This window comes from Sinohyriopsis cumingii, chromosome 8 (genome assembly GCF_028554795.1).
Source record: "Sinohyriopsis cumingii isolate HCF-2022 chromosome 8, ASM2855479v2, whole genome shotgun sequence".
NCBI classification, from domain to species: Eukaryota; Metazoa; Mollusca; class Bivalvia; order Unionida; family Unionidae; genus Sinohyriopsis; species Sinohyriopsis cumingii.
Genome location: NC_142968.1, coordinates 27,483,985 through 27,500,512, shown reverse-complemented (window position 1 = coordinate 27,500,512; position 16,528 = coordinate 27,483,985). Strand labels below are relative to the sequence as shown.

The following is a 16,528-nucleotide window of genomic DNA, read 5'->3' as shown; positions in this document are numbered from 1 at the left end:
GTGTACATAATGGATAGAAAGGAATTTTAAATGGTGAAGAAGTAAAGCCAGTAGACAGTGTAAAAGTTCTTTGGAATGTAGTGCATTGACTAAGTGAAACAACATTTTTAAAATTTATTATAGACAGGATTAGAACAGCTGCTGATGTTTAGTTTGGTTTGGTGCTTTACGGCTCAGTACCACAAGTAGGTTATTTAGTGCTAAAGAAGTTGGAGTCAAGTGTCTTGCCAAAGACACACCATGGTAGCTGACACAGGCTGGTCTGATGGTAGGATTCAAACCTGCACCCTTTCAGTAGTGAGTCTGGCATGCTAACCAATGAGTCACTGCTGCTTCCAGCAGTTGATATACTAGTGTAATTATGCAGTGTCTGTAAATAAATATGTCATTAATGCAGCTTTGTGAGCTATTTCCCCAGCACACATGCACAGTTTTATAAACTTCCTACACTCTCTGATATTTATGTAAATTTTAATGATTTCCTAGAGTATATGGTATCTTAAAACAAATTAAACCTGCATTAATATTCAACTTGCTTCCTATATGCTACATATTCTGATTGTTCTGTGCATGATAATGAATTGAAATATGCCAGTTTGATTTGTTATTTATGTCCTTTTGTGAGATGAGTACTTTTTATGACTAGGAAATTTCAGACAGTCATGTTGCCACATTTTAAGGATTTGTTTTTTATGAAATGCAGCATGAATAAAAACTATTCAAGGAGATTTGGAAAGCTTGTTGACGTCAGTTATAGTTATAGTATGTAACCATATAGTATATACCATTTTTTCATTTAGCAGTATATGCAGCTAAACTCTTTTGTTTTATGAAACATTTACATCTGACGCATTATCTAATTTCTTTACCTTACATGTGCAGAGACTTAATTCCGAATAAACATTGCTTGTGTGTGTCAGTTTGTTCAGGTCAGGTGAGCTTATGATGGCATTATGTCTATTCACAAGTCATGCATCCCTAACAATTGCAGCTTTAAATTACTTCTGAGAAAACAACAGAAACATGTTGACCAACTTTTGAACTGATTGTCGTGGTATGAAGGACATTCAAGTTGTTTTACTCATGATTCTGGTCTGTTGTCTGCAGATACAATTGCTCTTACCAAAAATAGCAAAAACCCATTAAATGGTTCCTTTTCTTAAACTGTTGAAAAGCATTTTATTAAATTTTTACAGAAGTATCATACTAGGAAGACCTTTCAAATGATCCCTGCCTCAAATGTGGCTGCAGCTACTAAAAATATAAAAGACACCTTTACTAAATGGGGAAGACCTTAAATGATTTATCAGAAACTCTTGAATGGAATCTGACCAATCATGAAAGAAAGCTTCCTGGCATGAAAACCTTGCAACTTGATGCAAACGATGTTAATCCACCATGAAATATAGTTGCCAGTACTACCACTAGAAGAACTAAATGTCTTCTTCAAGACCACTCAACTGAATTTAGTCAAATTTAATTGAGATCATCACTGTATGGAGGGCTTTCAAGTTGATTCAGCTGATTGTTTTCATAAAATGCAGTAACAGCATTGGAAGAAATTTAAACAGAAAGCATCCTTCTAGCCCAGATTTCTTTTGCAACTACTGCTGCATATGTCTATTAGGCAGCTGTCAATTTTAACTCTATTATTCATAGACCAGAAGAGCTTATGGGATGGCCTGTTGTCCTTGTCCGATGTCCTTCTGTATGTTAGCTGAAGTTTGTTATTGCTCCTTCTCATAAACTTGGGAGATTGCCATGAAACCTTAAACACACATTCATCCCTAAATTTTGTTGGTTTTAAATGAAAATGGTACTGCACAGACATCCAGAATGGCCACCACAGTGATCATGTTGAAAATCTTATTATTGCTACTCCTCCTAAATGGATGTGATCATATCATTATGGGCTTTTCTTTATAAAGACTTTTTGTGATGTGAAGTTGTTCCTAAATGAAAAAGGTGCTGATCTAGTGTCCAATACGACTGCCATCTTTATAAACTTGATTTCACACAAATGTTACCAGATACTTCTGTGAGGCATAACGGTATAAGGCGAATTTGTGCAAAATACAACAACCATAGTGGAGAAAATATTGGTATACCTGTCTGGTACTTTAATGTATAGGGACTACAGTTTCTTTATCTGTGGTTAGGGAAACAAGATGACACCTAAAAGCAGATTGCTGATTGAAATGGCTGCACCCATACCTGCTTGAAAAAACTTAAATCAAAGTACATTAATTTTAGAGTCATTATTATGGAAAATGAAATTTGCTATTGGTGACAATACTAACTTTTGAAAAGTTCAATTATTGACTTGTAGAATTTGAAAAAGCTTTTAATAAACATCAGCTAGTTTTTATTTCAATTTAGTGGAAGTCCAGGAATTGAAAATGACCAAGCTGAGCTAGTAGTACATGTATTGTGAGCGGTGCACATTTAAAGCAAGACCAAACTGTGCACTTCATACCCCCAAATTATACCCATCAATCATACAACAAAATTAATGGTATTAAAAGTTATTTGAACAACACCCAAGATAATACCAGGTGTGTTTTAAATTTTCAGGATAACTAGTATGGAAAAGTTGGAAAATTCTTTTTCTTAAAAAGTCAAACCAGGTGCAAAGTACAAAACCATGAAGCAGAACCTGTTGCTTCTCTTCCCGATCAGAAAGTCATATCAGCATGGGTTTTTCATCTGAAGATTTCTTACAATAATGTCTAGTTGCTCGAAAATGAAAATGATTTTACCAATATGATCATTACAACAGCCATTTTGAAAATGTTTTTATAGCTACTCTTAATGGGTCTTCATATCAGCATGGGGGTTTAACTAAAAGACTTCTTATGATGTCAAGTTGGTCCTTAATGAAAATGGTGTCAGTCTGATGTCCAGTATGGCCACCATGTTAACCATCTTGAAAATATTGTTATTGGTTCTCCTCTTGAATTAAAAGTCATATCAGCATTGGGCTTTTTATGTAAGATTTCTTTTGTATCTACTTGTTGTTGTAGTAGTGCATAACGCCATTTTTCAGCACGCGATTGGCTATACATGGCGGCCAGTATTAATGGTGGAGGAAGAACCTGGGAAAACCCCAGAAAGAACCACCGACCCACGAGAAGCTACTGGCAAGATTTCTCATATACCCACATTAGCCGAATCCGAGACTCGAACCCACGCAGACAGAGGTGAGATGGCAGTGATCCGTAACGGAGAGCGCTTTAGACCACTCTGCCACTCTGGGCCCCTTGTATCTAGTTGGTTTTCAAAAAACATTTTGATAATCTGATTTCCAATATGGCAGCCTCAGTGCCATCATTGCTACTCCTTGATGGAGAGTTATATCAAAGTTAGGTCCTCAGCAGGAGGCTTCTTAAGATGTCGAGTCAGTACTAAATGAAATTGGTGCTGATCTGAAATTCTTGTGATTCTTACTCCTCCTGAATGGAAAGTTATATTGACATGGTGTTTTCTTCAGTAGACTAAATATGACAATTAGTTGGAGCTGAATAAAAATGGGTTCGATCTGAAATCAGATATTGCTGCCACAATGAACATATTGAAAATCTTGTCACTAATTCTCTTGAATGGATGGTCATATCAACATGAGGTTTTCAAAGACAAGTTTTCTGATGGTTTCTTTTTTATTCTGAATGAAAATGGTTTGAATCTTACAGTCAGTATGGTTACCATAGTAGGTAATTTGAAAATCATATCACTCAAGAATATCAGATATGGTTCAGCACACAGAAGCTTAAAAGAAGACATGATTTTATCTTATTATTCTGAAAATTCTGCCAATGCTAAAAATTGGCACTGCTGGAGCTGGGCAAAAACATCTGTGTTGGATCAAGAACATTTCCAGCATGGTTCACCACCATAACAAGAACAACAAAAAGAAGCATGTCTGCCTTCAGTCCTTGCATCACTTTGATTGGACTGACCAGCTGGAGATCTGCAAGTTCAACTGTGCTGATATATGTGAAAAACTGCACCAAAACATGGCAAAAGGTATCAACTACTACAACAAGCACCAAAAAAAAACCGTATGCCTATTATGTCTACATGTCTTCATTTGGGCCAACCTGCACTTCATTTATCTGGATGCTTGAGTGTGATATGGAGGAGATGTGTGCAGTATTTGCAAACCTGGCCAAAGTGAGGTGAATTCAAATTTACAATCAGGGACTATTTACCCCCCAAATTACCCTAGACTGGAAAACATGGGGATACATATTTTCCACCTTAAGTTTAATTCACTTGAAGAAATATGGAATATCACAACATTTATTTAGTTTAAGGTACAATAAAATTTTGTGAGTATTTTGACATGTTTGCAAACTCCCCTTTGTTGACAAGAAAATTGCTGATCTCCAAATGCCAGAAGTTTTGACTACATGCTGTCTTTAGAGACTGCTCTGGTGGCCTAGTGGTTAGAACGTCCGCCTCGGGAGTGGCAGGTCGTGGGTTTGAACCCCAGCTGAGTCATACCAAAGACTTACAAAAATGGTACTAACACCTGCCTTGCTTGACGCTCAGCATTAAGAGGTTAGTCTTAGGACTGGTCGGCCTGGTGTCAGGATAATGTGACTGGGTGGGACATCATGCTATGTGTCTCCGGCATGATGCCCCAGTGCTAGACATCATTATAAAGTGCCACACTGCAGACATCATAGTGATATGACTGAAAAATTGTTAAAGCTACATTAAAAAGCCTAATCACACACACACACACACACATGCTATCTTTAGATTTCAACTTTTGATCAGCTCCTGGCCTAATATCTTAGAGTTTGTGGGGGAAAAAACATGAATATGTAATAACTCCATAAACCAGAAAGTTAATATTGCTCCTTAAAAATGCATATTTCAATATACTTTGAGCATATCTAGTAACAGTTATAGTAAAATTCGTTTAAACTAAGTTGGCTTCAAAACCGAAGTATGCACAGTGGTTTGAAAATGATGTTTTTTTCTATGCAATGCAAATAGAAAGTGTGCAAGGAATAAAGTAGAGGAAAACAAGGCTCTTGAAAAGTATCTGGATGAGAAGCTGCAGAGGCAAAATTCCACATAAAGAAAATGTACAAGTCCTAGGACAGGATATTGTTCAGTGTATAATGTGTAATAGCTGTTTAAAACTGCAGGCCTAAATATGACATTGGCTAAATGTTTAAATTTCTTTAAAGGATTATTTGTAGGGCAATATTCAAAAGGTCATTTTAGTGGATAGTATTTCTTAGAACTTGTAGGTATTATATTTTAATTATTAATTTTGACATTATCTTTATTTCATATTATTTAGAAACAAACTCAAGAGATTACTTTATCAAACTTTTAATAAATGTTATGCTAACCATGAGGATAATCTAGTAGCTGCTTTGTGTCTTGAACTGCAACAAATTTGTCAAACATTGAAATAAACCTAAAAATGCTATTTCAAATTTTAAAATTTAATTGCATTTCTTTACCTTGTTAATAATCCTACAATAGAAAGGATGGAGTTTAATTTCCAGGTGGTCTTTGAAGAAATTTATGAGATGTTACTGGCTTTAGAATGCTCCCCCACCCATTTATAGCTACAACGAATGATAAGATTAAGGCATCTGTTCTTTGACAAAGAGGAAGAAATGCTGACTTTCTGGATGCTTTCCCGATCTACCAACTTAAGATAAAGGTAATAAATGACTGGTCTCAGTTGTGATCTGGGTAACACCAACGCTTTCTTTACAGAAAGCCATACACCAGTGACATTTTCATACTGTTGGTACAAGACACAGTCAAACATCTGTAAAAACGTACTGATGTTAGATAAAAGTACATATATCCCTGCAACAGTTCTATAGAGGAGACAAAAATGTGTTTGCCAAGTTTCTCCGCCTTCAAGCCTCCTTGTGCCAGATGTTGACATGTAGACTCCACCGCCGTAGCCAGCCTACTGGTGGGTAGCCATCTCCAACCATTTTCACTCACAATGGATCACACACATCCCTGAGAACAATTTGGCAATTCAGGTCATTTCTGGAAGGCTTTGAATTTCATTTATCCAACCCCTCCCCATTCCTTTTCACCCCTTCTTACGCAAGTACCATTAGACCTGGTGAAAGATGTCTTTTTATGATAGGAGATACTGTCATCACTAACTGGGCAGTGGAGATTGTGCAAAAGCCACACTCTCATCTCTTTTATTCAATGCTTTTCCTCATCTAGAAAGCAGATGGGAAGTTGAGACTGATCTTCAGCCTGAGTCACCTTAACCAGTATATTCCACCACCAAAATTCAAGATGGATATATCAAGATCAATCCATCTCTCAATCAGAAAGGATGCCAAGAGTCTTGATTTGACTGCACCATATTTTCATGTCCCTGTCCACCTAGCGTCATGAAAAGTCCAACTGTTTTGGCTTCAGTATCAGCCCTTGGGCTTTTACTAAGATTATGGATTGTATTGTTACCCTGTTCTGGTTAACTATATTTATAACAATGACAGAATACTTGGACAACATTCTTTGAAAACATATGGTAATTTGAATTCTGCTACCAGGGCAGGAATGGTCTCCTTTCACTTTTGAATCACCTATGCTTTCATATGAACTGGAACAAATCTGTTCCCAGTGTTTTGTCAACCCTGGTTTGGAATTTATCCCCAACTTCAATTGTGCATGGCTTCCCAATGATCGCATAACACTATTCATTGAACTGGTTGAATCCATTTCCAACAAGACTGGGATTTCAGGGAGAGAGTTCTTGTAACTCCATGGCTTATTCAATGTGGCAGCAGACTTGATTGTGCTAGGCTGTCGTTTTATGTGTCCCTCATAGATGGCATTGCTGGCTCAGTGGCTCCCATTATCTGGTCCCCTTGATCAATAAGTCATGATCACGCCCAATGTATTGATCATTCCTGGATCAGTGGCACAGCCCGGATTGGCCAATGTTGAGCTCCCTTTGGAGAAGCCCCAAATGGAAATGATAGTATGTACTGATGCCTGGGTGCATATGGCTGTGTCGCCCACCTTTGGCCAGACTTTACTTTGGTCAGCGGCATGTGGGAGCTGGAGGGAATTGGCCTCTCCACATCATCCTTCTTGAAATGAAGGCTATCATCAACACTATAAAATTCTTGAAGGATCGTCTCTCAACAAAAATGGTCCTCATGTTGGACAACTCTATTGTGATGACCTACTTCCTTAACGGAGAGGCACCAAATCACCCAACCTGCGTGTTCTGCTTTGGCTTTTGTACAATGGTGCAAAGAACTCAACATCACTGTACAAATCTGACATATTCCTTGCAGACTTAATGTCCTGGCAGACACTCTATCCAGGAGATTTTATATGAAATAGAGAAATATGATCTTTTGTCATTTTAGTAGCCTTTCAGGGAGTAATAGACTTAATACCCTAATGTTAATGTGACCAAATTAGTATTCTTGGAGAAACATTCTTTACTAGAAAATTGATTAAGAAGTCCTCATACTTATAGCTTAAAACAGACTGTGTGATTTGCATGACATGAAGTCATGCACCAATTTTCAGTAGTTCTGGTTTCTAATTAAAGTATATGGGCAAATTCTGCAAGTAGTTTTACTTTCATAAGCTCCAAGCCGTCAATCATATGTTTTTTTATTAAGTGCATTTTACAGGTAAGAGTGGTCTTTATGAGATATAGGACATACAGGTAATTGTCTTTTATTTTGCAGGAAATTTAAGAGAGGAGCAGATAGGGGAGGTGAACAAAAAATGGATGGATGCTCATACAGAGCTTATCAAGAAATATCTTGGTAATATTGAAGTAATGCTTTCTTATGCAATTATGTTTCCTTCAGTATTTCTACCAAGTTTACCACCCATCTTTCTTTCTGTTTGGTTCTTTTTCAGTGATAGCATGTTTTATTTGCATGTGTGGTAGAATATACTATGTTATTGTTGTATTACTGAATGTCAATTGCATACTTGTCTTTGAAAATGTTCAAGCCATTTTCATCTTGGACTTTTTTTTTTCATTTCTTTCTTAATCTGTCTAGTAACATCATACAGTTTGGAGTGTTTTTGCCCCCACAACAAATTACAGAAAGTACAACAAAAGCTGCATAGGCTGCAAGTGGGCAGTGAGATGAAATTTCATAGAAACCATAGCTAAGAAACAGCTTGCATAGGTCCTTTACAAGATGTTTACCCTGAAACATATAGAAGGCACATCAAGGGAACAGTTTTTGGGGGTTGTTCCTGAGTTGTTTACTCAACCAACAAAACAGACACATGGAGCCTAATGTGAGAATTCATGTTTCAGTGGTTCTTTGCAGGCAGTGTGGACAAGCAATTAAAGATGGGCCAAGCCCATTACAAATCTAGGCTGAAGGCATCATACAACAAACATAAATAGCATTTACTTTGTAATAGGATGCCAACCATTAAGAGCATGAGTGAGCTGTTTAGGAAGGGCACATTACCAAGGGTGAATATGATGGAATTATGGAGGTGATACTGCTAGCCAGGGAAAGGCAGGCGCTCCCAATGGCTAGAACCCCTATGCCAACCACCATAGCTGCAGTGCTTTTATGTGACCAGGTTGATAGCAGCCCTTCCAGGCAACTAGATCCAGTCCATAGTAGTCAGGCCAAGCCACTGATCCTACAGGCCCTTGAGAGGCAGCAGCGTGGTGGCAATGCATTTGTGAAAGGCTGTTGTGCTGCTTCTGCTCACTGATGTCAGGATCTAGGACATTATTCCAGCATGGTTCAACACTGCAACAAGCAGTAAAGATCACATCTGCTTATGATGCCTATATGTCTTCAGTCAGGCTGACATGCTGAAGACCCACAAAGCCGACTGCAGTGTCATATGCAAGAAACCACAGCACACTGTCATGCCAGAGCTAGACATAAATATCCTACAGTTTGAGCACCACTATTAGCAGTTGCACCTACAGTACATTATTAATGTGTGGCATTGAAACTAGTAATTGAGGCCCTGCCCATAACCCAAGTAAAAGGTGCACATAAGCAAACAGTCCTGTGTAGCTTTTGCTACACATTTGTCTACAGTGATGGGACTGCCAGTCACCACATTTGTTTGGAACCTTGAGTGGATGATGGAAGAGATCAATGTGATGTTCGTAAACCTGGCCAAGCTGGTTATGGACATTGCCAAAACAAAATCTGTGACAAGCCCCTCATGGAATAAGGACCATTTCTTCCACAACCTTAACAGCTACAATGGTCACATCTTGATGTGGGCCATCAGGATACCTTCCATGGTCAGCATCAGTGCAATCCTCGACAGTAAGAAGTAAATGAGTTTGTAGACAGTTGTCAGCTCATTATTACCAGTCTGGAGATTAAGCTCCTTGCCAGCCTACGCAAGGAGGTGCTTCACATCATAAGCCATTATACAGGGTGCAAGGTCAGCCTGCTTACTTGTAAAATTGTACCCCTACGAGTACATCGACAGCTGGGAGTGTTTCTCAGAGATGCAGCTCCCCCTATTATGGCAGATCTCCATGGCTTGCAAGATGTTGTTACAGGGGCTGATGTCCATGTGGCTGCTAGGCCTTCCAACTTTGCAATTTTATTAATATCCAGTCAGAACAAATATATACTAATGCTTACAAAATAAAAAGCATTTGGTTGCAGTGATCTACTTTAGGGTAAATCCTGATTATGTGAGAGTATAGAGCCCGTAAATTTATATAACTATTGTGAGTGATGAGGCTGAGTCTTGGATCTGTCATTAGTCAGTCAGTGGGTAGGCAATCCAGAAATCTTTAGCTAGCAATGAATTAAACATTTCCATTAAGCGACATGATAGTGCAAGATGTGATGGTGACTTCTTCCTGTAGATCATAAAATCCATCAAGCTCTTACTTCAGTCCCATAACTTGCTCATAATTCTGTTCATTTTCGGAGTGCTCCAAAAATAGTGATGTGACACATTTGACAAATTCCGTCCGAGACTGATTTAACATTTGCATATGGTGGACAAATTGATTAAAGAGGGAATGAAGAGAGGCAGGCATACTTGTTTTAAGATGATCTGAGCAGAAAAAGCATTCTATAGATAAAAATAAGATTCGGGTGAATATTTGTGATTAGCTGGGGCACTGATATACTTTGAAGGGCGAACTTGGGCTGAAGTCAAACAGTTGTTGTTGATATCTAGATTAATTGGTAAGCACATGACATGTACTTGTAAAAAATAATATATGTCAGTTATGCCTTCAAAGAAACAAATAGACGTAAATGCATCATATCAAACTCATAATGAGAATAGTATATCACATAAGGATAATCAACTGTATTTAACATAGTACGGTGTTGGCTGCATATGTTTGCTGTGGTGATGTCATCAAATCTTGCTTTCCAGCTTTCAACTAAAATTGGTTGACCCATGGATGTCTCCTATCTATATTGGATTAATTCATAGGCACGTGAAATATGGCAGGGTTTCTCAGTTCCAAGGAGAAATTACATGGCTCATAACTTCATGAAATGTCGATATTATCTAGTTTAAATGGAACCCAACTATGTTTAAGATCAATATCTTTCATGATTCAGTATTATTCAAATGATTTGGTCTATATGACTTTTTGCATGTAATGACAGCATTGGGGCTTTAAGGTAAATGGCAACAGATTCTTTTATATGGTGGCTGACAATGAACCAGCAAGAACTCCTGTTTTCTCTGCTCATCAAGATACTGGCTTTAGTGATTTTATTATGCCCATCCAGCTTATACTATGTGCCTCTCCCAAGCCACCACCTCCCTACAACACCACCTGAAAAAATCTGTAATATCAAGGACAACTTGCATTATACCTGTAGATATGTTGGCATGCACGGAGGGCTGGCCCCCTCTATTTTGGATAAAGAGGATACCATTTCAAACTGGGATTACTCCAGGGAGCAGCTTGAGTTGTTTGTGAGTGCGAAAGCCCCCACATAAGAGATTGCTACCTTCCCTAATGTATTGTGATGCAGATCTGGGAGAACTGCACATGGCTTACTTTACATGCCCTTCATATGCCATAATGAAGAACAGGGGCACAGTTTGCACCATTGCATTTGTGTTAGGGTCATAGTTAACAGATTAGCCTTGGGTTAGTGGGTGCTAGGTTGGTGGGTCTCTGAGCTTAAGGAGTGGTAAGATTTCAACCATTCATGCTGAGTTTAAAATTAGTGCTACATGATATGGTACTGAAAAGTTGAGAGTTGTTGTGATTAGGGCTACTGACGAATTTTTTGAATTTATGCTGCTATCAATACTGCCACCAGACTATGATGGGTGTTTACAATTCACATCAGACATACCTCTTGGCTGCCTGACCTGTTATTCTATTTAACCGTGTTATGGGGCTCCTTTACTGTGGAAATTAAACAGCATCACTTGCTTTACAAAAAGTATATGAGGGCCGTCACCATCATAGATGGGGTGGCAGTAGTGTTCTCCATCCTCACTGTGTGCACCAACATTTGTGGGTGTTGACATGCTAGCCATTCACAGTCGCCCTGGAGTATGCCTTGCTTGCATGTGGTTTAAGTCTTGATGAAGATTCAGTATGTGGTCCACCATTTGTGGTTGTAGGTGGCAGACATGATTTTTCTCTGTTTTAAAGTGGAATTCCACTTTTCTCCTGACTTAAATCCGATTTTTCTTGATATTGTCCGTTTTTTTTATTTTTATCATCTCTGATCTGTTTTTTCTCTTCCAGTTTTTTAAAACAGTCTGTTCATTTCCATTCCGCAACAACCCTTGTAATGTATTCATTCCATATATATTAGTTAGCCCACGACTCTCATAAAGAGTATTCTGATTGGTCAAAAGTTTAAACTCATCCAGTGAATCTTCCTGTAATGGAAACTGATGGCAATGGAAAGAAGAAGCGTGTTTGCAGAAAATGGAGTCCTGAGTTGTTGAGAGAGACCATGACACGAGAAGTTTAGATAAAGGTTGAAAAAACATATGGAAATGGGAATGGCTGGAGTGAAAAGTCAACAGAAATTTAGTTGGTCAATTTATAAGAAAACAACACTTGAGGACTGGAATTTTGTGACCTATGCTCTAAATTAATCGTGGTTGGAAGAGTTAGGAACGGCACCTACAAAAGAAGCTGCATATGGAAAAATTGAAGCTCAGAAGGCATCTGGAAAAATTGCATTTAATTACTATAAGAAGAAAGATTTCATGCATGAGGGAACAGATGTAGCTCTCTGTCAGAATATACGCACTGCATGTTGCCAATACAAGCACCAGCTCGAAAGGAAAAAAGCTCTCATTGAGAAGGAAAAGAAACGATTGCACATTGAGCCAAAAAAAGAAGGCTAAACAAATCTTTACCAAAGCCACACAGAGAGCTCGACTGGAATATCAACAGGCTGTGTCCATTGGAGAAAAAGACAAGTGAATGTATGGGATTATTTTGTATATAGTTGATGTACTTGGGTGTTTATTTTACAGATTTGTTATGAAAAGAGAGAAGTATAATCTGTTTGCTGCAAAAATTAAGTAATATTTGTGCTCTAATTACGATGTGAACACTGACACACACATGAAATAACTTAAGCACCAATAGCATTGGAGAACAAATTCATATGACAGTAAATATTGTGAAATTGTGGAGTCAAGTTGAAACTTTTTGGTAAGTTTGTTAGTTTTTCAAATGATTATTTTGTTATATATTATGATCATAAGTTGCACCAGGAGCAGCTTTATGTGATTGTAAAATGTATTTTTGGCCGGGGCCCCGAATGCCCCCTGGACACCCAGATGAGGGGCACTGCCCCTCAAGACCCTGTTGGGGGAGGACCCCCAAACCCCCTTTTCAAATTTTCAGTTTTTTTAGTGGAATACCAAAATCATGTTTGAGGTGGAAAAGCACACTGAAATAACAGTCCTTGTCAAGTGCAAGCTCGACACCTTTCCAGACCTGGCAGAAAATTACATGGTTATGAAGACTGACAGCCCAGAAGGCGCTTAGCATATGAGCTATCAATGATGCAGAGATAAGCACTTTACTCATATATGGCAGAATGGAGGGACATGTGGTGGTCATAGAAAGCTTCAGTCTAAGTTTTGTTATATACTCCTCCATCCCATCCTGCCTGGTCACTCTCTGATGCTTTCAAGACTGCCAGCCATTTATAGTCCTTACAGTTGTATGTCCTGAATGTTGTGGCTGTGGCTTTTAGCACCTCATAAAGCACTATTTCCAACTTCCTGAGCTCGTGCCCTCATCTAGTATGGTTGGAGGCTCTGTGGTGCTTTGTGTGTTAAGAGTATCATTAGCATAATTGTTACAATAAAATCCACATTTGCTATTAAGTTTCTGATGGTAACTAGTGTTGCTGGTGGCACAAATGCGTGAAATCCAAAACACAACACACCTTTGGAGGTGTTACATTTCAAAATGTTGCCATGGCACTCATTCCTTTGCAGGGCATGCATTTTTTATTGATGTTGGTAACATTAAAATAGTGTTGCCTCATTAACAGCAAAATCTGCCATTTCAAAGATCTTGCTTGCAATATAATGGTTGTCAACAACTTTCTATGATTATCAGAAACACTAGTCATCCACACTTTTTTATAACTAGCATCAGTGCAAGTGATCCTAGTTTGATGCTGGTCATAAAGCATTTTCTTCAACTAGTATTCACAAAGGAATGCTAGTTGCAGAAAGTTTTTTGTGGGTAAGCCCAAATACCCCTTTTACTTCTTTTCCTGATAATAATAGAACCATAAGAAATATTTCTGACATAATAATAATGATATCTTTTACAATCTTAATGACTTCTCTCATGTGGCATATATGTATCCCACATGTCTTTGCGACATTAGCAAACGGCATCATACATACATAAGAATGAGAAAAACAAGTTTCCTTTATTAGTTCATAATAACATACATGTGCATGTTCTGGCAGGATCAAAGTTTACTTTTATTGTTCAAGTTTTATACAAGAATTAAAAATTTGCTCATTTTTAACTCCAGCTGAGTTCATGATGTGACCCTGAGTACATCTTGCATCTTGCATCTCTCAACCTTGCTTTCTTCAACATCTCAAAAATAACTGCACCAGTTTCAACCAAACTTGGCAGAGAGAACCCTACCATTAAAGTCTGTTGAATCTTTAACAGATGATACTGATCTGCCTCAAATATGGCCACTATTACTAGAAATAGACCCTTGAAAACAACAACTTTTCAGAGACTGTTGTCCAGAATTTGATGTGATTGGATAGAAAGCATCCTCGCATAGAGACCTTTCAGTTTTACACAAATAACCTACCATAAATTAGTGAATATAACATACATCCATGTATAACATGTACTTATGTATTACCTGCAGTTTTCCTTTTGTGTGAAAAATATATTAGATTGCCCATAGAGTTATATAACCTACAGGTTTTTGTAAAGAATAATAAACAACCAAAATCTGTGTTGGTTTCTTTTTGTTATAAACATAATGTAAAATACATGTGTGTGGTGAATCAGCCTTTCCTTTTACTATTGAACTGCAGCAGAGCCATTTAAACTAAACTGTGCAAATGCATAATTAGGTTTCCTCACCTTGACCTGTCTGAAACATTCCACAATGATGCCACATGCTTTCTTTGTTAAATGCAGGAAGAAAACTATACCTATCCATTATTGGTAAATCAAAATCAATAAAATAGTCACCTAGTTGTAAATAATTGCCAGATTGCATGAACTACACAGCTTCTGATTTTACAATAAGCAATAATAACACCGGCTACTATTTGGAAATGTGAAATTCTTCCGGAAGTTGACTCATCTATGGTAGTGTGTGGGGGCGCCCACAGATTTATTGGGGGTTGGTTGGGGGAAAACATGTAGCAGTCAGCTATTAAGTTTTATGGATGCAGGCCAAAACGTGTTTAGAGGTGAAGTCCAGAGGGGTGGGGGCACATGCCCCCATGTGCGGGTGTCCATGAGTAGCTCTGAATCCAGCTATGACAGCGAATCCGACCCATCAATGGCAGTTTAAGATTTTAATAAATACAACAACATTGGTGCCTTTCATAAATTGGTAAGTTATTAAATTGAAAATGTAGATTTTGTTATGTTGATCTTATCTTGATATTATTAACCTTCAAAAAAGTTTAGCTGAAATGTAAAACATAACTATATAATCAACATTAGACTAGCTTACTGTTTCCAAGTTGGTGCATTGTCTGAAATAGGAAATTAGTCTTTTAAAATATTACTGCAACGTGAAAATAGTGGCCAAGTGGTCTAAAGCGCTCTCCGCTACAGATCACTGCCATCTCACCTCTGTCTGCGTGGGTTCGAGTCTTCGATTCGGCCAATGTGGGTATGTGAGAAAGCTTGCCAGTAGCTTCTTGTGGGTCGGTGGTTCTTTCAAGGGTTTTCCTGGGTTCTTTCTCCACCATTAATACTGGCTGTCATGTATAGCCTATTGTGTGCTGAAAAATGGCGTTAAACCCTACAGCAACATCAACAACATGAAAAGATGTGTAAAAATCAAATTGTATAACAAGGATATATATACCCCTCAGGAGTTTGAATGGTAGGGAGAAACTTGGAAAACCTGCATGTTATATTCAGTAATTTATGGTCCCATGAAATATGGCTATGATTACAAAAAAGCAAAAACACCTTATACTTTTTTCTAAAACTGCTTATTAATATTTGACCAAATTTGACTTAGTATTCTGTTATTACATGTAAATATTTTCAATTTTATGCAAATGTTGCCAGTCAATATGGTTACCATTTTTAAAAACAGAAAATCGTGTAACCTCCTACTTCACAGAATGCACTAGTATCATGGCATCAAGAGGACTGAAACTTACAGTCAGATCATGGCAATTTGCCATCAGTTGATGCCACTGGGACATTTGAATGACCTCTTGCCAAATAACAGTCTTCTAATGGCAACCACATTTGACAGAAAGCATTGTGACATGACTAACTTGACATTTTTTTACCAGTTTGCCATCAAATATGACTCCAAATAAATATAAAAAAATGAATCTTGACATAAGTTATATAAATTAAACTGATTTAAATTAATTATAAAATAGATGATAGTTATTGACTGAATATGTATCTTCATATTCTTTGCAGGAAAAGAACTCGTGGCTTACAGAGGGATGTCTGTTAACTTGTTTCCAGATGTACCAGTAGATCAGGACATTTCCGTGTATGTGAATGGTATAGAGAATTCTAGACTCATTGCCAGACTGCAAATTGGAAATGGCGTTGATAGAGGCAAATGGTGGATTGATCCTGAATATTCCTCGAAGATTGATATAATAGTATACAAAAATATAAACATTTGGCTTTGCAATTTAGATCAGAATGATGCAAGAACATATTATGCTGTATATGGAGTTAGTACGGCTGGACCCAAAGTTCATTTAACCATATCAGGTGAGTTTTGTGAATTTATCCATCCATTCAGCTGATTGTTCATTGATATACATACACATACATTTTCCATAATCCATGAATGCATACATTAATTTTGCAGGC

At 37.8% G+C, this 16,528-nt stretch overlaps 1 protein-coding gene across 2 annotated transcripts in view; it reads left to right on the top strand.

Moving 5' to 3' along the window:
* Positions 1-16,528, top strand: part of LOC149793187 (uncharacterized) — a 116,592-nt gene that overhangs the window by 8,285 nt on the left and 91,779 nt on the right. For both annotated transcript variants that reach the window (XM_089967141.1, XM_089967142.1), the window contains exons 3-4: positions 7,716-7,796; positions 16,121-16,426. In XM_089967141.1, coding sequence (XP_089823267.1) covers positions 7,716-7,796; positions 16,121-16,426 — 387 coding nt within the window. The remainder of the gene's footprint in view (positions 1-7,715; positions 7,797-16,120; positions 16,427-16,528) is intronic.